The sequence below is a fragment of the Streptopelia decaocto genome (assembly GCF_964273445.1).
Source record: "Streptopelia decaocto genome assembly, chromosome: 17".
NCBI classification, from domain to species: Eukaryota; Metazoa; Chordata; class Aves; order Columbiformes; family Columbidae; genus Streptopelia; species Streptopelia decaocto.
Genome location: NC_138672.1, coordinates 9,064,096 through 9,087,820, shown reverse-complemented (window position 1 = coordinate 9,087,820; position 23,725 = coordinate 9,064,096). Strand labels below are relative to the sequence as shown.

At 50.6% G+C, this 23,725-nt stretch overlaps 1 protein-coding gene across 3 annotated transcripts in view; it reads right to left on the bottom strand.

Moving 5' to 3' along the window:
• The window catches only part of RXRA (retinoid X receptor alpha), a 103,446-nt gene that overhangs the window by 6,832 nt on the left and 72,889 nt on the right, over positions 1-23,725 (bottom strand). For 2 of the 3 annotated variants that reach the window (XM_082067983.1, XM_082067984.1), the window contains exons 4-9: positions 23,170-23,349; positions 13,871-14,040; positions 8,332-8,461; positions 3,943-4,075; positions 2,735-2,826; positions 1,425-1,530 (exon numbers count right to left, since the gene is read on the bottom strand). In XM_082067983.1, coding sequence (XP_081924109.1) covers positions 1,425-1,530; positions 2,735-2,826; positions 3,943-4,075; positions 8,332-8,461; positions 13,871-14,040; positions 23,170-23,349 — 811 coding nt within the window. The remainder of the gene's footprint in view (positions 1-1,424; positions 1,531-2,734; positions 2,827-3,942; positions 4,076-8,331; positions 8,462-13,870; positions 14,041-23,169; positions 23,350-23,725) is intronic. The other variant, XM_082067985.1, reaches the window with a different exon arrangement.

The window sequence follows — 23,725 nt, the reverse complement described above, 5'->3', positions numbered from 1 at the left end:
CCGTGGGCTTGTTCCACCACTGCCCTGCACTGTACAAGAGATACAGTAAGATCAGCAATGCCCAGGTATGGCTCTTGGGACAGCCCTAAGCATGCAAAAACCTGTAAGGTCACCAAAGAAGGGTGTGAGAATCACACAAAAAGGTCCCCAGCTCAAGGGCATTCAAAGCCAGCGAGAGATGAAACTCCACCGCCCTCAGTGCCAGCACCAGACTGAAAATGCTCCCTTACACACGGCTGATCATTGAGGTAGAGCCCTGGGGAACAGATTGTGACTGGTGGCTCAGGGATTTTTGCCCAGTCATGCACAGCTACGTGGTGGTTTGGTCCACAAGTCTACCCCTCCTCCCTGCAAAGCCAAACGCACCCAATGGTACCTCCATCATAAATCTCCCAAAATAACCATGAACATCCAAGAAGCCCCTTTACAACGTGACTTTTTGTATCTGCTACCACATCGGTACTCAAAGCGGGGGGGAAAAATAAAGTCCAATATTACTTCCGAAGCCACAATCTGCCCACTGCATTCATTGCTTTAAGAGCATCTGGTTTGTTGGATTTCTTTTAACCATCCACACACACAAGACTGGGAATGCAGGTGAGATGCGAACTCCAGTTGCTTGGGCTGTTTTCCCCAATATTCACGCCTCAGCGGCGACACACACCAGCAGCAGTTTCCAGTGCTTTGCTTGGTTTCTCAGATGACTGTCAGTAAAACTTAACTGGCAGTTGCCAGCTCCAGGCTGTAACTGGGAAAATGCGCCCACTCAGCTCCAGAGCGGTCCAGGAAAGCATTCCTAATTCCCCCTCCCATTCCCAGCTGGATTGGGGGAGGCAGGGAGGGGAGAAAAGAGCATCAATTGAGGCTTTCACTTCCCAGCAATGATGCTCATCTGCCACTGAAAATTAACTCCGTGTGCGTCTTATTTTCGCTGTGGTTTGCTCTCCGTGGCTGCCAAAAGGGAAATGATACCCCTTCCCCCATGTGCTCATCCCACGGCTGCGGCTGCAGGAGCCGGGGGCTCCTCAGGTCTCGGCACTGTCGTTACTGCCCGACCTTGTCCCGGCTGCGCTGCACTTACTGGCATGGGAATACAGACCTCTCTGCACTTCATGGGGATTTTCTAAGGACGTTCGCAGGTAGAAATGAGTGGGTTTCTTTGCAGAGAAATGTTCGCTCCAGAAGATATTGGAACAGAGAGCCTTAAATCAAAAGGACCCAGCACCTGCATTCTGCAGGTGCAATGACCCCAAGGATGGCATTTGGACCGTGCCCTGGGCTGCAGCACCCATTGCACGGGCTGTAGAACCCATTGCATGGGCTGCAGAACCCACTGCATGGGCTGCAGCACCCTTTGCATGGGCTGCAGCACCCTTTGCATGGGTGCGAGGCTGCGGGAGGACAGGGCTCGGTCGGCGACTCACCTCCCAGGCTGGTCGGGGTATTTGTGTTTGCAATATGCCTCTAGCGACGCGTACACCTTCTCCCGTAACGCCTCCACTTCAGCCGGGTTGGAGAGACCTTTTGAGTCTGAAAGGCAATGAAAGGACCATCAGCCTAAAACCTCCGGGCTTCCCAGGCAGGTCAGGACCCCCCATGTACTCCCCAGGCCCCTCCATCCCTAGCCCAGGGCACAGTGTGGATGTGGGGTGTGAACCCCAGGAATTGGGGCAATACTTAACAACTCCCAGGGTGCATTCAAGCCCTGAAAGGTTTGCCTTGTGACTACAGAACTGTTTTACCCTGTCTCATACCCCAACCCCTAACATTTTGGATCATTCCAGTGGTCACAGACCCTCATTTAAAGCATTTAAGTCCCCCCAAGATCCTGGGTTTATGGGGTTTTCCCTCCAGCACAAAAAGTCCCCCACGACGCGGTGAGGACCTGGTTTTAGCAGGGTAAAAGGGACGGTCAAGCAGGGGGGGAAGTCAAGCAGAAAAACAACCCCAAGAAATGGCAATAAACCCTGCTGCAATGCCCCGGCCCAGGTTTGGTGGGAAAGGGCACAGAAAGAGCTGTGTGTGGGCACAAACGATGCTCCTACGAGGGTAGGGAGGGGAAGGGGTGGCTGCAGATGGGGAGGTCTGTCCTCAGCTGCCATTTGCTTTTGCTCCAGACTGGCCCACTTGAAAATCCAGAGAACCCCCCGGCAGAGCTGGAGAGGTATCTGCAGGCTGGCAGTTTATGTCCTGCTGCAGCAGGGCTTTGCTCGCTGAAAAACTAAGCAAGCCGCAGACAAAAAATAAAGTTCTTGTGTATTTTAGGAGCACGTTTCATGCCCTTCACCCTCTCCAGGCTCTGCAGAGGGCTCTTCCATAAACACAGTTAATAAAACCCTTGAATGTTGAGATCAAGAAACAGGAGAATAATGTCCGTGCTCTAACTTTCCTCTAATCCCTACCTTTGTCTTAAAGGATAGCTAGATTCATTTTTGCTCCTATTCAAGGACAAATCTCTCAAGCACCAGATCTTTCTTAGTTCAGGGTCAGCGGAAACACTGAAAACAGGCAGACTGGGTACAGTGATCAAGCCAAAGCTCCTCAAGCTCGGCAGAGAACTCAGCCCATCAGCAGGAGCCAGCTCCAAAAGCAATCTTGCCTCTCATCCATCTTGCCCCGTCCTAGGGATTTTGGTGCCCTCAGTTATTTGCAATGGAGTTTGTAGGTAAGAAAATGGGCCAAAAGGAAGGAGCATCAGCCAAGAGAGGACTGGAGAGAAGGTAACAGCATGTACCGGGGTTGAAGAGGACAATGGCTCGCAGGCAGCCTAGCTCTGTCTTGTCCATCTGCATGTCTCGCATTTTTGACACGAGTTCTGTCAGTACTCTGCAAAGGACACAGAAATTACAGGCGTCAGCATTAAAAAGAAATTAAAAAACACCCATGTGTCAGGCCCAGAGAAAGGTCCTCCAGTGCCTGGTTAGTGAAGTCATGGGATAGCGCTCGCTCGTACCAGCTGAGGATATGCCCTCATTTTCCTCCTGTATCAAAAATAGCTCATTAGGAACATCAATAGTTCCTGTGAGATACAACAGGGACCATAAAAACCGGCTTCATACATTCTCTGTGAGGCTTTGGCACCTCAGAAAGCTGCCTAAAAATAAAAAATAATAATAAAAAAAACCACCTCAACAGGTATCTCAAAGCAATTTCCTCTGCCGGTAATTTTTATTACTCCCTTTGCTCTTACTGCAGGTGTCGGTCTTGAAATATTTTCCACTGATTGCCCAGTTTTTCCTGTTGTATCCTGCAGTGAAGTCATGATCTTGCACTTATGACCTCACAGGAAACAAATGATGTCACCCAGGTCTGAAGAACAATTTCCTTGCAAAGCAAAGCAGCAAAGGTGATTTGGTTTCAACTAAACTCGTCTCAAGATGAGTCTCGGGCAGAGAAATGAGCCCCCATTTAAGCGGCGTCTGGAGCCACACTGTGGGTCAAACACCCTGCAAGTCTGGCTTGAAACTGCTTTCCCAAAGCAGGAGATTAAAGAGCCCTCGGGATACGCATGTGGAACCTGCTGGCTATTTTCTGTGCTTTTCTATTGTGATAATAAAATCACGTCTTGGTCCAATTAAAGATGAAAAGAAATAAAGAAGCGGCCTCCTCGTAACATTAGAAGGCATCTGGACCGCATGAAAGAGGCTTTGATTTGCACTGGGCAGCCTTCTCCCTGACTATTTCAGCCTGTTGCTTTGCACAGGTTTAAGAGGAGGGATTTAACGTTGTTGCTTGCGGGAAGGACCACGACGTTTCCACACATGCCATGGGATGGACAGGGCTCCTCCGACCACAAGCCCAAGTACCAACGCATCCCCATCCGACCCCCTGAGCAGGTTGCAATGCGGGGAAGGGAGGTGGATCGGTGCAAAGACAAAGATGGGGATGTCCAGAGGGTCACCTGCGATGCGTTCCCCACCGTCCACCCCTCCCTCTGCCCACCTGTCGAAGATGGCCCCGACGCCAGCGCTGTGCGCGCTGTTCCGGTGCACGTGGAGCCCGGTGGCCAAGAGGATCCCGTCTTTCACGGCTATGGAGCGGTGGGAGAAGGAGGCGATTAGGAGCTCATTCCACCCTGGGGAGGAGAAAACAACCAAGGCTGCAGGTTAGAGCCACAGGGTTCCTCAGCGGGTTTGGGAATCAGCAATGTCACCTCCCCGGCGCTAAAAAGAGAGGAGGAAACTGCTCAAGAATTGTCTTTGCTAGAGTAACGAGGCTGGATATGGGATGGGAGGGGGGAGCCAACCCTTTCTTGGATGTCAGAGAAGGAAAAAAACGTTAAGGAACAAATGCACTAAAAATATAACGCTAATAAGAGAAGCAGTTTCCTCTATAAACCTTGAGGCACCAGAGCAAACAGCTCTGCCCTGCTCCTCTGGCTGTGAACCTACCAGTGGGTGTGGAGCCCTGTGCTCCCCACTGACCTTATACTCTGTGTCTCCCAGCAGTTAAAGACCTATTAACACTTTATATCAGCTAATTGGGCTCATTTTCAGGCTGTAATGGGGCACAAAAGTTCAGGCACCATTATTCAGCTGCGTAAACCTGGACCGTGAAAACTTCTGCTTGCAGGTTTGCTGCTTCTGCCATATAAATACTGGAAGGGATCGTCTCTCCTGTCTCCTGTTGCTGTACAGAGATGTCCCTTGTCCGTGGCTGCTCCAGGAACAGCTTTCTGTAGCTGCTTGGAAATCAGCTTTTGTCTTATTAGTTTCTGGATATGACACTTCAGGAGACAGGAAAACAAACCATCTGAGCCCAGACACCGCGGGAGCAGCCTGGGCTAGTTACAAATGGTGAAGGGAAAGGAGACGCTCCCCTTCCTAATTTAACACTTCATCAAATTCTTAAATCCATCACTAGCTGAGTTCAAGGATGCCTGAAACAAACCCACAACGAGAAGAAAATGCTGTAAAGTTTGAAGGGTGGAAATTTTGGTGACTTTCAACCAGAAGAGACATCTCCAGTGAGACAAGACGGGTCTTCTGCAACACTCAAAATGTGGCTCATTTACCTGCCCTGAAAATGTTCTGGTGCCCAGAACACAGGGCTGTTTGGCCGGGTCCAGAAATGTCAGGATATTTGATGGAAAAGCAACACAACAACATCCTTCACCTCCTCTCCTGCCACAGAAACAACATCTTTTCTCACTGACTGGAATAAACACAAGGTCCACGCGTGCTGTGTTTACCTACTGGTGCAGAGATGGGTTGTGCCATTAGAAATGTTGACAAGGAATAAAGTTCACTCTTTCCTAAGTGGCCACAGGATGTTTCCACCCCAATCACGGGAACATTTATTTGGCTATTTACTGGGTGAGGCCTGGCACTTGCAGAGGGATTGCAACACTGTGAAACCCAAGGAGGATGGAGGAGAAGACGTGGGGCTGCACCAGGAGCCTGCAGGACCATGCTCCACGGCAAGCAGGAAAAATTAGGTAAAACCACAGGCAGCAAATCTGAGTTAAAGATCAAGCGAGTCTACTCAAAGAGTTTTGCATTTCAGTCCATGTTCTGGAGAAGCAGAGCAGATTTATTTGACTCTTGCGACTTCTTTCTCACCAAACAAGGTGGCCGCAGCCTCTGGGGATGCTTTGGCTCCTCTGGGGCAGGGAAGGCACCTGGCAGTGCAGTGACCAACGTGTTAATGTCTCACTACCAAGTTCCCCCCCAGTCCCACAAAATGAACTGCAGCTGCAGAGACGGAGCGCTCAGCATCCTTTGCCAGGCTGGCCTTGATGCAAATAAAGCATCAGGTTATTCCTGCAAGCACGGAAACAAGAAAACCCAGGGAAAACAGGCTTAAAAAGTTGAGTCTCCTCCTCCTCCAAAAAGCTCAGAGAGGGAAGATTTTTAAATGATTCAGGATTAGAGGAAAGCTACTGCCGGCCCATCCAGGACCGCTCCTCCAAAGATGCCTGCTCCACTTATTTTTGCCTCAAAGGATGCATGACTGAGCCTGACTGCTGCTCTTAGCTAAATTTTAATACTTAAATATTTCATGCATTGCTCTTCGCAGTAGGTCGCCCTCCCCACTCAATAATAGATAGAGCCACTGGTTAAAAGATGAGGGGGGGGTATATCTGAGGCCCTAGCAGAGATGCTCAGAGCACAGAGCCCATCGGAGCCCACCTCATGGCCACAGGGTTTGAGCCACCATGAAATCTGGGATGCGATGGGGTCTGCAGCCCCAGTCCTGCCCCATGGAGCAGCCCCTCCAGGATGCCGGCTCAGAGTCATAACAAGCACCAGCACAAAGGAGAGAACAGCAGGTCAGAGAGCATCCAGTTCAGCTTTCATTGGCCTTCTTCTAAAGAGAAAGGAAAACCTTGAACTGTTGTTGCAGGTTTTGTTTCCATTTCACAAAAGGCAGCTTTTTGTCTGAATCCAGTTCTTCCCTGCACTATTTGCAGAAAGCCCTCCAAGATTTTTATAGAGATGCTTCCCCTGCTCATCCAATCTCACAAGAGGCTCTAAAGACCCTCTTCAAAAATACACTTCTTGTATTTCCAGAGAGGGCCGTGAGGCAGCTCTGGCAATGCCCACACCCGTGGAAAAGCCAGAGGGGCACCTTCACCCATGGGCTACCAGGAGCCATCCAGGGACGACATGAGACTTGGCCAAGTCTGCAAAGAGGATAAAACCCTCAAATTCTCCATTCCCAGACTACCGCTGTAACCACTAGACGAAATGTGACTACAAAAAATCTCCTTTTGGTAATACAAGAAGAGTGGAAAACCTACACCAGTAAACGGTGAGACTTAATCGCCCAGAAACCATTGAGGTCAAAGATTTCAGAGAGGTTGCGAGAGGGACTGGGTATTTGTATGCAGGACCAAGGTATGCAGTTACACTGGTTGACAGTCAATAAAAAAATTGCAGAAAGTATTAGGATTCATGCCTTTGGTCTACAGTCAGCCTTATTAAACAGAATGACAGCTAGTGTTTGTGTGTGGGAAGGGGGAAACTCTGATCCCATCATCTTCCTACTACGGAGCCCTTACACCTGAAGCCACCTGAACAGACCTTGGACCGGAGGAGTTCTGGTAGTTCCTACGTTTTGTGTTGAAGTAAATACTTTGAACTTGGTTCTTAAAGCACTTTCCTGCTCAATTTCATGGGCATTTATTTTGGGGTGCACATTTACAACAGTAAGAAGCCATGAACACTGCCACCAAGGTGGATCAGCAGCATCTTCTTTACAGGGGCCATTAACTCAAGGCCAGAAGAGGAAGAGAAGCACACACTCTGCAGGGCTTTCCCCTCTAGAATTCCCATAAAAGTGCATTTTGGGGAAACAAGAGGAACCTTTAAAACCATCAGGGACTTCAGAGTCCTCGGCCTGCTCAGGTTTGGTTGCCAGGCTGGTTCACCATCCTGCCCTGCTCTGAGGCTGCACCTCTGCTCCCCACCAGACTCCTCCATCATTCCCTCTGCAATTCCCTCGAGCACCTCTAACAGCCGAGGGTGGTTTCTCCCATTGCCGAGGGAGAGCTGGGTGCCACCGCCAGCCAGCGAGATCTTCTCATTTCCCCTCCCAGCCTCACCCCGGAGTTTGTCACTTGCTGGAAGCCACTTCATCTGTCCCACTGACAACTTGCCTTCCTCTTGGTTTAAGGGAGCAAAACTCTGTGCTGCGCCAAGCCAAAGTCTTTTTAATCATTTATCTGATGACTGGAGCTATGCAGAAACTTTCATGCCTAAAATGCATCCTCGTCGAGCTCTGCTCTTGATTTCTTGCCCTCCCTGGTCTTTCTGCATAACCTGTCAGCAGCAGGGGCTTGAATTCACTTGATGGGAGAAGACCCTTTTTACAGCTGTTTTTCACCTCCCAAAGCCTCTGTTCCTGCAGACTCCCCGCCACATAAGGAAATTTAAAACAAGCCCAGAGAATTTCATTTTCATCTTGGTGGGTGGGAGAAGGAGGCTGATGTATTTTTTCTCCCCTTTCTGGTTTTAATTAAGAACAAACATTTTAGTTTGATGAAATTTCATGGAGTCCCAAGCCCACTTGGTCTTTCAAGTCGCAGCCTGCAAGGAAGGCAGCGCATAGCTCCCTTGGTTTACATACCCCAGCACACATCTCTGAGCACTTTGCTCATCAGAGATGAAGTCGGGCCATTTTTCAGCTGATTGGCAGCTGGTGCAACTTTTGGGATCACATTCAGCAACACGTCCCTTGGGGCTTTTTAAATCCTACGTAGCAATTGAATTATCAGAGGCTACTACTCAGAATCAGTTAATGCCTTTCAAGTCGCCAGGACCTGAATCTAAGTGCAATACAGTCCCACAGCCCCGTGGCAGAGCCCACGCAGGGACGGTCCCCACTCACCTGCTCTGAGCAAGATGACCTGGTCGTCCAGGGGCAGCTCGGAGAAGTGGGGGATCCTCTTGGCCCATTCCACCAGGGTGAAGAGCTGCTTGTCTGCTGCCTGGCATATGTTCGTCACCGGGTCATTGGGCTGCCAAGAAAAGGAGATCAAAAGGCTCAGAGAAGGCAGAAGAAGGAGAATAAGGGAGGCTGGAGGAGCAGCTGAAGGGACGTGCTGCTCCCTGCTGCAGGGAAGGACCCCGAAGCTGGGAGCACCTCAGAAGCAGCCGTTATCAGTCACGGGGAAAGGTGGTGACTTGGCTTCTGCACCACAGGGTTTGAAATAGTTTATAGCAAGCTCCACAACAGGAACCAAGAGTGCTGAGCCCCAATATCCATCAGGGTGACTGATGGGCCAAAGCAGCTCCAGCGCAGGGAAGGGCAGGCTCCCACGCCCGTGCAGCACGGTCCCCGTGCCAGCATTCCCCGGCTCGATAAACCAGCACCAGAGGGGGCACGACAGAAAAAAAGAGAAAAACCCTTTCCTTTGAAATACTATCCAGTAACAAAAACCATCTGCTCTCGAGGAGAACAGTCAGTCTAAACACACCAAATCCCTGTTTAAAGGAACTGCTAACAGCTCAAGTGGGCTTGTGATTAGGAACTGGAAGAGCCTGTCTAACCCTGGAGAAGACAAACCTCGCTAGCACAAGTGTGTATATAGGGTTTAGTTCTCCGGACAGCGATGTATGAGCCCCTCCACATATCCCACTGTAATCCCTGCTGATATCTCACAGCTTTGATTGTACAATTATTTTTTCTTCCATGTCCTTAAAAGAGCAGTTTCCAAATCAGAGGAGGAGTGTTTACTTCACCCCTGGACTGCCGGGGGAAGGGGTGTGAATTCAGAGGCAGAGCAGACGCAAACACCAGCATAACCTCTCCCTCCTGCAACCTCCGTTTGCTCAGGATGAGGCCATTCCACATCACAAGCTGGCAAACCCCTCTCCCAGGCTGGGCAGACAAAGACCACGCTGCTGAGTGTCACTCTTGTCCCCCGGGTCCCTGCCCAGTCCCCTCCGCTGTCCCTTGGCAGCAAACACAAACTCTGTGCCTCGGTGGCCAATATCTCCCATTCTCCAGGCTTAAAATAACCAGCATCTGGCAAGCTCAGGGCCACCCGCCTTCGAAGTATTTTCACCTGTTGTGTGCAGAGATGGATGGGAATGGGCTCGCGTTCAGCATCGCAGCACTTACAGGGTTTTCCCTCCTTGCTCTGCCTGACTCCAGCAGCTCCCCAAGGAGTGCAAGGTCAGAGAAGTCTCACTCCGAGGGGTCTTCCCTGGGGAAGGAGACATGACCAGGGACTGGATTTTCCCCAGGAGAGGGAGATAAGATGGGATTTCCTCTGGACAACAGGAAAACCTGAACTGGGTGTGAGGAGCAGCCCAATGGAGAACTGAGGCATCCTGGCTCCGCAGGGTGGGCACAACCTATGGGAGACCCCATGCTCCAGCAGAACTTGACCCACAAAGCAATAAGTGCCTGCACAGCCTCATGAAAGGGATATTTTAGGAAAATTAGGTGTTTTTTCTAAAGCTTTTATCAGGGGTTGCTTGTGGGCAGGTCGTCACCATCTCTAGGACTTGCCATGATGCAGAAAGCCAGTCTCTGGGTCTATGAGCCCAGGCTGTGTCCCCACTGCTCTGCAGGCAGCACAGGCTGTACCCAGCTTTCTGTGCTTCTTACAAAGCCTCATCAAGGGGCCCAGCCTTTAATTACACCTCAGACGGCAGTTCCTGGAACCACCACCGTGCTTCCTGGCAGAACTTAATCACCGGAGCTCGAGGGGCAGCTGAAAGTATCGTCCCTGCGGGCTGAAAGAGCCTCGTCTGTCTCCAGGAGGGGATCTGCAAAGCGGTGCTAGAAACCCTCCCCATCCACAGTCAGCAAATCCCCTCCTGCAGTAAATAGCAGGGGCACGATGCTGGAGTGTGACAGAACGAAAGGACACGCAGGCACCTGATCCTTCTGGAAAACTGGAGCTTGGAGGCATCTTCCAGAAAATGGTGACTTGAAACCAGCCACTCGAAGGCCAATTAAGAGCTAATGGAGATAACACCTCTCAGTTACAGGCTTTGCCTTTCAGTGGCCAGGAGCCCATCGGAGGTGGTGCTTACGCTGCAGGAGCCCAGCTCCAGTGGGAGGTCCCTCTGCTCTGCCAGCCTGGCACTGGCACTGATTTCTTCCACCAAGGACAGTGTGGGACCCACGCTCTGTCCTGACACCCTGATGGACACCAGAGAGGATGGAGTGCGTTGATGGTTTGAAGCCCATGATGGGGAAAGGGGAGCACGGAGGGGTGTGATCCCTGTGGGTGGCACGGACAGGATGGGAAAGGATGCTGAGCCAGGCAGAATGAAGCTAAGACAGAGATGTGCCCCTGCAAATCTGCTCTCCTGCCTTGGATGGCAGGAGAGTGCCGAGAGGAGTGTTGGATGACCATCAACCACTAAAACACTCACTTGAAGCAATTGCACCAGGAGCCCCTGATAACAGCTCTTTCAGCCACTGCAAATAGCTGCTAATCATGATGTTTTTCTGGCTTCTAATCATGGCAAAGGGGATAAACCCTTTGGGAGGTCCCCACAAGGCTGCAGGATTCCTCTACGCTGTGTGTCCCAGGAAGCCCCAGATCCCGTGTGATCCCGGTTCCTCGGGAGGACTGGCCACACACCCTCGGCAGGTACCTGTCCCTGGGTGCGAGGACGGGTTTGCCTCTGCCCTGTGTCCCCAGCAGCCGTGACACGGGGCTGGGCTCCTGCAGCGTAAGCACCACCTCGGATGGGCTCCTGGCCACTGAAAGGCAAAGCCTGTAACTGAGAGGTGTTATCTCCATTAGCCCTTAATTGGCCTTTGAGTGGCTGGTTTCAAGTCACCATTTTCTGGAAGATGCCTCCAAGCTCCAGTTTTCCAGAAGGATCAGGTGCCTGAGTGTCCTTTCGTTCTGTCACACTCCCCAGTCACGTACTCAGAGCAGCACACTTCACCAGCAACGACGTGTTTTGATACCAGGGCTCCTGGAACAGGCTGCAGACCCCTGCCTTCCGCTTTTATCAGCTCTGAGGTGCTGAAGTCCCACAACTGTATCACAAACTGTCCTTGGTGTCCCACACCAGTGCCAGCCTGGCCAAGCAGAGGGACCTCCCTAAACCAGAGCTGGAATCTCTGCTCTCAGGGCACTGTGGCACAAGGTGACAGCCACAGATGTGACAGCATCTGGGCAAGGAGGGTGCTAACTCCTCCAGCACCCTATCACCTCCATCCAGACTGGCTGAGCCTGCTGGAAACGTCCTTGCAAGCGTGGGACAGGGCGCAGGGCGCAAATAGAAGGACCCAACATACCAGGGTAATAGGAAACAGCTTGTGCTTTACCCCGTCTCTGCCTTTCCATCACACGGGCTCTCCGGGGAGGAAGGCAACCCCTCCTCCGTCTTCCCTGGCCTCATCCAGCGGCCTCGTCACTGCGAGCTGCTGATCTCATACATCTGCTAAACCTGCTACAAATGTCACCTCATCGACAGAAGCCGCTTGGCAATAATAGGGCATTTCAACAAGCCTCCTGCTTCTATTTAGATGCACCACGCAGCCTTGTTCACAGTAATGCGTGTTGAATTATGCAGGAACCAGCTTTCAATTTGCTACAGGAGGCTGAAGAGACGCAGTGCCAGATGAAGCCATTTATTTCAGCTCGCTCTCTAGGGTTTGTTTTCGAGTCAGCACAACGCCGGCTACAACTCCCCTTTAGTATTTTTAATCCTGAGAGCCGTCAGAGCCCCTCGCTAACCACGGCTGAGCCGCCTCCTCCAAAACAAAGCCCCTTGCAGCTTCACAACGATGGGACCCTGCGGCTGGAGGGTATGGGTGTAACCCCAAACGCAGGGCAGCACCGTGGCCCTGTATGTGCTTCTGGAGAGCTTCACTGAGGAATTGGCTCTGTCCATAGCACGAAGCTTTATGAACTGAAAAGCCTCACTTAGCAAGCCAGCCATAAAGTGTCCTCATAGGTCAAGGCCTAAAAGAGCATCCTGCAGAGGCACTCAAAACTTAAGACTCCTACAAGGAGCGACCTGACTCTGAGATCTCCTGTCAAGCCCTGCTAGATAAGGTATTCCCAGCTCAATCCTCCAGCCTCATAGGAAGAAAGAGATAAAGTATTACTGTAGCAGAAAATAAATGCTGCAGAGTCCTTCTACTTCCCCCAAAATAGCTGCGTTTCATCATCTCAGCCTCAGAGACACCTCACAATGAGAAATGCAGAGGGATATTTCAGCACACGATCCTGCTCTCCCAGATCAGCCTGGCAATAACTACAGGGTATTGGGGTAACTTCCACCCTCCGCAGCCCTGGTGACACCTTGCAGCGGTGGTGTCCCCTCCTGCTAACAGACCATGCCTGCCAGAGGCATCGCCATAAGGCAAATGGGAAATTAAACACGTACAGCTGACCCTGACCCCAAAAGCACCCGCACAATGGCACACAGCTATTTATTTTTTTCCTCTCCCTCTCCATCTCTTTGAGACTTCACAGTCCCTCAGTATCCCAGGGCTCCCCCAGTGTACAGGCGTAATTAACTGCTGCATTAGTTGCCTCAGTTGCAGTCCTGCCTGTTACAGGCATTCCCTATTCCCATGACTTTCACGGGAACAGGAGCTATTGGGGAATGGGGATCGCATCCTAAATGCTGCCTAGACTGGGCAGCAAGTACTTTCCCTGCTCTTTGTGAGGGCTTTGCACAGGGTCTGCCCTAGAAACACAGTTTCAGAGGGTAGGTTGGAGGCAGCTGCTCTGCAGGGAGTTTTTCTCCAAGCAAGGCTTTAACCTGCTGATAAGGGAATCCCTTAGGAAAAGGACCAAGCCATTTTCCCTCCTCACAGCTTCTCACTCTTTCCTATTTCCCTGTCAGCTATCTCTTGTTTACACAAGATCCTGTTAGAGCTTCAAGCAGGCCCAGTTATAATGCAAGCTTCTCAATGGGAAAGGAACTTGAAAGCAAACTTCTCCAGGTTTTCTCTTCTTAGAGCCAAGCAGCTGTAGAATTCTGCATCTGAAAACTCACACCCCAATTTTACAGCTCTTATCTCTCCACACTTCAGCCACACAGGTCTGTTTATTGGCTTGATTGGACTCTGAGCTCTTCAGAGCCTGGAGTCTCTTCCTGCCTTTTAGCACTAAGGGCTGTTAACTAAAAATCACCTCTGCGAGCCCTTCTAATTATGCCTTACAGTATCTGTTCCTTCGTTATGGCTGTGACACAGACAAGTACCAGTGCTGCACAGGGGCAGAGGGGTTTGCTTGTCTCTTGTTTTCATCTAAGCTCACACACGGCATCTACAGCAGAGCTCAGAAGTTGCATTTCTCAGCCCTACTTATTCCTGTAAGATAACCACTCTGAGCTGGGCTCACTGCTGTAGTCCTTCTAGATCAGTCCTGAGACCCCATAACCCATCCCTGCTGCCCTGTGTGCCTGGGACGGGGACGAGGACAGAGCTGCCTTACCGAGCTCGGCGTCAAGCCCATATTTGCTTCAATGTACGTCTCTGTCTTTGGCTCCACAGCGAGTTCAGCTTCCAAGATCTTTTCCACGGGCATGTCCTCATTAGCGCTACTTGTTGACTCCACTTCGTTCTCGTTGCGGTCCTTTCCCCGCTGCCTCTCCTCCTGGACGGCTAAGGGGACAGAGAGGGGACAGTGTCAGCCTTGGGCTCCCGGCCATGGTGTCACCCCAAAGCTCCACAGAGCTACAGGCGTTACTTGGCCACGAAAACATCCTCAGTGACCTGGAGGAGCACACACACATCTGATGCCTTGTTCTCCCACCTGATCTGTGCACCACTGTGGTCAGAGGGTCTCGGGCTTGGACAGTCCAAGGGGGTGTGAGGTTTGGGGAAGGAACCAGGCAGCCCTGGCCTGGGAGAGCTGCTCTGTGTGCCCTCCCCTGGGAGCACGGTGAGCAAGGCTCCTGTCACACATGGCTTCTGTGGGGAAACTGCCCTTTCTGCAGAGGGAGAAGTCCTGGAAGCAAAAAGCTTAGAGATACATGATGAAAAGCAAAGGATGCTACACGGCGAGTCACGACGGGAGAGGGAAATGGATGCGTACTGCTGCAGGGGAGGAAAACGAGGTGAAGTGATAGCATTAGGGAATCCTAAGTAAAAGACAAATTGGTCAGTTTAAAGCAAAAATCCAGGGTTCAACCACCTTCTGAGCCTGTTAGTGCTGAATTTCCAAGGAGGTCAAGTCATGGGTCCAGTTCCCTGGCCCCGCAGTGATGCTAACGGCTGCCATGAGGCGCCGCAAAGGACAGTGTGACCGTGGGACAGGAGCGGGGACCTGCCGGCAGGAGCTCTATGCAAAGCACCGCTCTGTCTACGGGCAATGTCTAAACAGACAGGAGAGACCTGTCCCAAATCCTGTGTGGTAGGAATAATCTAGCCAGAGGCACGTCACACGCTGACAAGCTAATGTCTGAACAGTACGTAGATGAAAAACGCTTATGAGATGCTAATAACATCATTATTATTAACGATCTCCCTTTGAAACCAGCACACACGCTTTCCCTAAATCTGGGAAGCAGCTTTATGCGGACAATTACACGGGTAACTATCTCCTCAATCATCACCTTACATATCCTAAATCACATACTTTTCCACACACTGTTGTTTCCCACAGGACGTTTGAGCCCAGTCTAGCTGAGAACAGCCCAAGCAACAGCAGTTTCCATCACTACTCAGGAGAGGCAGCTCCCTGAACTTTGTTGGGGACTGAATGAGGCATTCAGTAACGTAAAAGGCGTGCTATTTATTGACAATTATCCTAACACTTTACCTCTCTGCTGAATTTGAAGCTGTTTCTGTGGTGTTAAGAGAAAGCAGCAGGGGCACAGGTACAGTTCTAAGGAAAGCCTGTAACACAGTCAGGCTTTTTAGGCGATCACTGGGACCAGCTCTCCGTCAAGTGCAAAAATAAAACCTAGAATATAAAACTAATTTCTTAAAAACCAGGAAATTAAAACACATGCCAAAAGTGCCCTATACGGACACTGATCCCATCAACCCAGCTCCATCCCAGCACGCGAGGGCCCGGGGCTGATTTCCACCGCTCCCCGCACACAGCCGCTGCGGTGCTGCCGTTTGCTGCACATCAACGGCGTTCATTCAGCCTCCTGCCATGTGAAAGCTGTTATGCAAAAAGCACGAGGTTGTTTTTCCTCTTCGCAAACTGCTCTTAAGTTTACGGGCTGCAGAGGCTCCCGAGGCCCACACAGCGTTTTCCGCTTGGTCTGCCAGAGTCAGGTAAGCTGCTGCTGTCGGAGCTCAGGTTTGTGTTGCGGCTTTTGTCCATCTGGCTCTTGTCTGGCATGGATTCTTCACTTTTTCAAGCCAACATAAAATCCTGCTTAAATTTCTCCCCCCTCCCCTACTCCTGCTTCCTCAGTCATCAAAAGGCTAGAAATTTTTGCTTAATGCCAACGTTCCTTCAACAGCACAGATGTACCAAAACTCCTTGGGGCACATTAGAAGAGATAAAACACCTACTAAATAACAGAAAAGCCTAAGAGAAAGGCGAACCCTCAACAAATGGGATTTTACAAAACGACTTAAATGCCAAAGACCCGACGCACAGTCGCAGCTGGTCTCAAGGATAAAGGTACAAAGCTTGGTGCCTTGCTCCGAGATCAACCACCTGCACCACTGCAAGGGGCGTTAGTCCAAAAAACACAACCGGTCTGGGACGGATGCGGGGAAGCCGAGAGGAGCCCATGTCCCTGTCCTTCCACCTCACCGCTCGGGCTGCAGGTGAGAGATGAGATCCCCTCTTAGAGCTGTGCTGTTCCAAATTATGCTGATTTTTCTCATCGTGAGGGTGGCACAGCACTTGTGGCTCTGTTTACCTTAAACGCAGGAGGCGAGGCAGGCATATTGCTTGCTGCAGCCCAGACAAGCCTCTCCGGCCAGGCAGAGCAGCCCCAAGCTGTGGTCACACCAGCCCCGTCTGCCGTGCCGTGTTCTCGGAGATGATGCTCTCCTCCGGGCTGATGGCTCTGCCAATGCTTTTCTTTTTCTCAGAGGAAGCTCGTAGGCTTGAGATGTTTTCCAGTCCGATTTTCTTAACGTAAGGGAAGCATTTAAACCTTGCAAGCCACTTGAGGAGAAAGAAAAGAAGTTGCAGTCAGAGGTCTGAGCGGCAGCCCGACCTCCTCCAGCTACGGCTCAGCTGAGTCAAGGACTGTGTTTTCCATGGCACCTGATGAAGAGGCTCTCGTGCCATTCTGCTTCATTTGGCCTGTACTTGCCTAAGGCTGGCTGTTATAATTTTTCATCTCAAGCTTCTCCAGCCCATCTGCACATCCTCAGGCCATGGTACAGCAAGATACGGAGTCCCATGTGTCAAGACCACTTCTCGGTGACTTCTCTCTGTGTAAGAACCAAAATGTCTCATCCTGTGGATGCAGATGAGCCTCTGCTGCCCGAGTCTGAGGGCTGATGTGCAAAAATGCCAGAACCATCGGTGTGCACATCATCACTGGACACCTTGCCTTTGCTCGTGGTGCGGCATCTGACAGGTCCATCAATGGGTTTGAGTCCATTGCAAAGTGAGCACCCAGGTGCCCAAACCAACCAGGGTGGTGGCTGTGGTTGAGTAATGAACCTTCCAGCAGCCAGAGAAGAACAAGCTGCTCACTGAGGCTCTGGGGAGGACTTGGAGGACACGGCAGCATCCCCAACTCCTGCCATCTCATCACAAGCCTTGTGATGAATGTCACGACGTCCTGGCTCTCTGAGCCCTGCACCCCAAACCTCTGGCTAAACTAAACTTTTCTTTCCTTTTTAAACCTTGGAAACATCAGAAACCTGATGTTGTGACCTGCAGACTAATTAGATTTAAAAAGAAAAATGTCAAGTGCACACTTTGCACACTTGGTTTTTAAAGCCTGGTCAGAGATGCAACATGGGTCCCCAAGCTGTGGCACTGCCACCCTCGGCAGGCACCGAGCTTTGTGCCAGAGGAATGTTAACGAGGGGAGGAAGAGGCACAAAGGGGACGGGATTTTGAAGACAGAGGCTTTTCTGAGACTCTCATGGGTTGCAGCATCATTTGTTTGCTGGCAGTGAGCTGGATGCTACGGCAGCTCCTAATTACCACATACCTTTCATTAATACAGATGAGCGCTTGTTTCTGGGAGGAAAATCCATCCTTCCAGGAACAATGGTGTGGATGCCTGGCTGGGGTTTGCTTCTTTTCATAGGGGAGGAGGAAGAAGGATACTTCACTCCCACCAAAAACAGAGTTTTTTCTGGGGGACAAATCCACCGATGCTCAGTATGGAACCCACGGGCAAACAGAAAACGCACTTTGTAGCCCTGGTTCTCCCATTCTTCTTAGGATGCTCTGCTCCTCTCCTGCCTTCGTCTCTCTTCCTCCTTGAGATTCCCCAGCAAATGCAGGGATCCACAGGACAAACAAGGATGATGATGCGCTCCAACACGGATGAATTTGGGGGAAGTGCCCCCACATCGCCAGGACACATCACCCTCCTCCTGGAGAGCCCAGGGGCTCTGGTGGCCTCCAAGACCCAAACCTGCCCAGTCTTCCCAAGCCTGCAAGTGGGTGGCTGTTTTATTTATGAAGTGTTGGGGGAAGAGTTATTGGAGATTTCTGTTTCACTAGCGGTGGAATTTATTGGGCTCCGCTGCCTTTTTATGAAGCTACGTCTTAGCTGTGTATCATCAGCATCTTGAAGAGCTTATGCCTGAAGTACCTGTTTATATCAAAAAATGGCATGATATCTGAGGAAACTAATTCAGACAGTGTTTCTCCTGCTCTGCTTTCATATGTCTCCCTTTTTGTCAAAGATGCGGCTTCCTACTACTGTAAGAAACCTCAAAAGCTGAGATATAAGAAATAAGTGGTGGCGTTTTCTCCAACATTTTCAACTGAATCCTGCATTTTTTAAACACAGGCAAAATACTGCCGTGATGATAAAAAAGAAAGGTAACTTCAGTGAAATGGAGTGTTAAAAACTGAACTGAAACCTTTGCACGCAGTCGGTCCACATGGGGAACGGCTCTGGAAAACAACAGCAAAAAATCACAAGCTCACTTCGCTTTCAAAAGCCGGACACAGCAAAGTAAACAGCAACATCGCTAAAGCAATGAGAGAAAAATCACAAACCAAGCTCTTTTTCTCAACATAAGAGTATCTTTAAAAACAAAAAACAAACCCAGCATCATTTAACCAGCTGGTTTAAAGAGCAGCACTTTAAAAGGATATAAGAAACAAGCTCATTAAGCTGAAAGACATTTTCCGTTCCAAAATTACTACTAAAAATAACTGTGCTCTTGAACTCTGCCCCTTCACTGGGGTACGGCCACTTGCCTGTTTTCACGTTCACTTGGACAGTGGGTTAGAGACCTGAATTCCTGGTTTTTCTCCCCAGACTCCTCTTGCTCCTGTTGTGTTAGTGCAGGAGCTCAGCTCCAAGTCTGGGTTAAAACACAGGGAAACTTCAGTCCCTCTGCATGAAGTGATTTATCTGAGCAGCTCCCTGGAGACGTGTGGATGTCTCCGAGCTGCAGACCAGCATTGCATGACAAACCCCTCCTAAGTTAAATCCCCCAGCTCAGTGGCAGCGCAAGTGAGAAAGGAAAAACCGACCCACAAACACAGGGCAAGAGGAAGAATTCTCTCAGGCTGGGAAGTTTAACGAAGTCTTGGAGTCAGAGATCAGGTGTCTCGGATCCTCCAAGCATGACTGTGGATCATAGACTCATAGAATCACTTCAGTTGGAAGAGACCCTCAGGATCACTGATTCCAACTTAACTCTAGCACTAAACCAGGTCCCTAAGAACCTTGTCTAAATGCCTTTTAAACCCGTCCAGGGATGGTGACTCCACCACTGTCCTGTTCCAACGCCCGACAACCCTTTCTGTGAAGAGTTTTTTCCTAATATCCATAGCAGCTGCAGCCATACCCAGGCCACCGCCGTTACAGTATCTATGCCCTGATTTAGGAACAATCTTGGGGTTCAGGTACGCAGCCCCTGCCGGGGAGGACAGTGTTCTGGTCTGCAGGTGGGCTACGAGCTTCCCAGAAGATGCACCAACATCCATTTCACCTCATCAGCACCAAACACCAGTTAGTGCTGCAGGCTGCAGCTCAGCAAGGGGTAGCTCCCATTTACCCCGTTTCCCCCAAAATAAGACAGGGTCTTATATTAATTTTTGCTCCAAAAGATGCTTACTTTTTCACATGCTGGACACTATTTAAATTGACTTTTTTAATGAACTGTAACTAGGGCTTATTTTTGGAGCAGGGCTTATCTTCTGAGCATCTTCAAAAATCCTGAAAAATCATGCTAGGGCTTATTTTTTGGGGAAACAGGGTAACGAAGCGGGCAGGCCAGCAGATGCGATGGAGCCAGGCTGGCTCCCGCGGGTGTCCGGAGGCAGCAGACGGAGCGGGGCCGGGCTGTGCCGTTCCCAGCGCTGCTCCCTGCGCGCCGGCCAAGGGCGGCCGGCGGGAGCATGAGAAAGGGCTCCGCGCTGGTATTTCCTGCTCGCTCTGCGATCCGGCGCCGCTGCCAGCGATGGTGGGGCCGGGACCTCCTCACACGAGATAGCGCCGCAAGGCGAGGCCGTGGAGCTTGTGGTCTCTCCGATGAGCCCCTTCACCTCTGGAGTTAACCCCGGCTAACGGCATTACACGCAAGACACCTTTAGCCCGAGACCCTCAGTGTTTCCTCTCAGCTCTGCTTAACTCAAAGGCCATTCCCACTTTTTCCCTTTAAAAACCTAAGGCTATTGATACACAGACACCTTAGACCCTAATGAATAACAGATCGAGCAGAGAGAGTTACGCTTCTGGATGCAAACAGCCTTCCCCACAATAATAATCCCTGCTCTAGTCAAGAGCCCTGATGGCAATCTTAATTTTGTTGACTATCCGGTATTTAGTGGGAGACAGAGTACAAAAACCAAAGCCTCACACAGCTGGCAGTAATTCATAGGGGAAAAATGTTTCCAGTTGCTTATTTATTATAGCTGCAATACCTCAGAGTCCATGAGGCTCATTCAACATGAATGCGGCATCAGGATCTATCTTAAACCTTTTTAACAGGGAGCAGCAAGCAGAGACACACGCACCAGAAAGAATCTTCTGCTTCCACAGGCTTTCCCCTCTTTAAGCCAAGACTGTCGGGACCAAACCCTTCCAGAGCTCCATCAGCTGCCCAAGAGGTCCTGTTGATTTTACTTCTTTAAGCCAAGCTCTTAGCTATGTAAGAGACGTTTCCTTCTACCCTTTGGGCATGGGTTTTTGGGGATGAAAGTGGCTCTCACCCCTCTTCTTCCCAGCATCACTCTGCAGATCGCAGCTCTGCTCACCACCACACATGACACCTTTAACACTTATTCTCTCACCAGAGCTACAGCACTTAGTTTAGAGGGTTTTACTGTAATTCCATCACAAACAAAAACCTTTAGGCTACAGGAGAGATACTTTCCCAGCAGGAATCTGCTATGCCTTTGTGTAGCTACAAATCACGTCTCCAGAGCAAGATATTTATTAGGGAAATGGGGCCCACTACCCTGGCTCTGTTACTTAAAAGATGCAACAGTTTACACTAGAGAATAAAAAGCCAGCTATGTTGTAAGGGAGTATTTAGGCAAAAGGAATTAGAAATGCAAGATTTAGCCCAAAACTGTTCCCCAAAACAGAGATGATGGGGATGTGGCGGGACTGGTGTAAGGACAAGGACAAGGCTCCTGGATGGCAGAGTGGATGTGCAGCAGCGAGCTCGATGGGCGCAGTGGGAAAGACACCTTTTTATTGACAGATCAGGTGGATATCACACGTGAAACTCAAGAGCTGCTTAAAATCAAAGCTCAGCAAGACCCAGCTTCTCACACTGAGGTCTGGGACAACACTGGGATAACTCCACACCTGCAATGAGACACTGTGAAGTTTTAGGTTTATAACAAGAGAGAGTTTTATCTGGGGACACGAGTTTCCCTACATGGGGATTATATCCCAAACATCTACTGACTGCCAAGGGCTTTCTGCCCTTCTCTGAAGCTGAATCAGAAGATCAGCCAGCGCTGCCTGAGTGCACTTCTAGAGTTATGAAGATCCCATCTGTCACACTTTTAAATAATTGGCCGATCGTTATGAATTCATTTGGTATTCATTGTGATAATGTTAATCAAGATGAATTAATAGAGTCCTCATACTGTACGCGCCCCCTGGGGAATTCCACCACCATTTAGAAATTAATTAATGGACCTATAATTTTAGTGGTGCTGCCCATGCAATCACCGTTAATGGTAGGCACGGAGCAGGTACCCGATCACAGGGTGTCAGTGCAGGCTACGGAGTTTTAACGTTACTGCTGGTGTTGCCCTCCCTACAGACCTTGGCTGAAACGCTTCAGGGGTCTGACAGGACAGCGGGTCTCCAGTTGCCAGTACAAGGCTCCCGAGGCCATGCCAAGGGTAACGGGATGCTCCACAGGCATCTACACCTGCATTGCTCCCCTGAGAAGCAAGTGCTGCTGCTCAACACACAGGAGACTTCTTGGCTTCTCTTTAGTCTCCTGGGGCTAGAGATTTGACTTTCCTGTCACATATATTCTGTTTTTCCAGCACACTCCATGGCTCTGCCCATCTGCAAAGCAGCCAGGGCAATGCCTGCACTGTACCACTCACCTTTAGAGGCATTTTCTGACTGTCCTCACCTCTGCGTGTAAGACTCAAGGTTCTCTCTTTCCTATCAAGCTGGAAATGATGCAAATTGGACAAGAAAGGAGGCGAGGAAAGGGTAGAGGATGTGGAGCTGGGAGACACTGCAACTGCTCCATGGTGATAGCTCCAAGGAGCAGCTTTTAGAAACCTTCTGTCAAACATGAATTGCTTTGGGTGAGCATGGAGAGGGGGCCTTGGGTAACCCCGTCGATGGAGCTTGGCAGGGTCTGCTCAACGCTCGGCACAGCTCCAGCGCTGCCCTGTTTAATCAAAGCTTCAGACCAGACTAAGTGCTCTTCAAAGAGACCCGTGGGCTGGGATGTTGCTCGCCATACCAAGCGACTCGGCGAGAGATGGGTTTGGATGGGTTTATCGGCCGGTCAGGGAGGCGAGTGTGGCTGCGGAGATGTAAGGGGAGAAGGCAGCAGGGAGCTGAGCAGCACCACGGGGTCATTTTCACATCGCGTCTGGTAAAAGCCTGTTCTGCCAGCAGTTTAAAACAGATAGAGTCAGCATTTAAAAAGAGCATTTACAAGAGGCACTGCCAGGGAGCTTTAGATCCTAAATTTAAATTCCAGTAAGAGGAGGGATATCTTTTTACGAGACTGAATTTCTTCTTTCCTCCCAATGAGAAAAAAGCAATCTAGTGTTGCTACTGCTAGGGAATGTTACTGAGTTAGAGCAGCTGGTGCTCAGGGCCAATGCCCGAGCTCCAGACTCTGATAAGAAGGACGATAGTTCCCCGAGTTTCCCTGCCCGTCCCGAGCGAGGTGTGCACCACAAACAGCTCACAGCTGGGACACGCGCAGGGGCCTCTCACCTCCCCATTATTTGGGTACCGCTCTGGGATTTACTGCTTTTTTGGAGGCCATGGCTGTGGCACAAAAGCAAGACATAAATGAGAGCTGTGCATTGTTGGTGCCCCAGCACAGGCAGTTTCACGCTGGTTTTGGTGCACGTGGTGTTGCCACGTTGCCAACAGGAGCAGGAGCTGCTGGAGCCTCCTAGCGAAGGAAAGGTCCCTGCAGCACCCATGGGTGCTCTCTCCGTCTTACCTTCTCGCTTCATCCCCATCGCCAGACACTTCTGATAGCGGCAGTACTGGCAGCGGTTGCGCTGGCGCTTGTCGATCAAGCAGTCCTTGTTGTCGCGGCAGGTGTAGGTGAGGTCTTTCCGCACCGTGCGCTTGAAGAAGCCTTTGCAGCCCTCGCAGCTGTAAACCCCGTAATGTTTACCTGCGGGGGGAAGCGACTTGAGTTAAAAAGACCCACAAGGACAGGCGACCCAGCACCATGCACCTCCTCTTCCACACCACAGCCCGACCAGCACAGGAGGTGTCCCTAAGGACCTCAGCAACTGGGCAACGAGAGCACTTACAGAAAGCTTTTAAAACAGCATGAGAATAAAGGGAATTGGCACATCTTTATCTCCCACGAGTGGAGAGACTCTGTTGAAGCACATCTCTTTATCTGGTGCTGTGTGACAAGACCAGTGCAGATCAAAGGATGGGTAGAGAGTGGGACGCTCACTAATGCCTTGTCTTCAAACTGCGCAGGCTTGAGGATGTAACACCAGCGTTAAGACCTGGGGTCTCCTGGCTTAGGTCAGAAT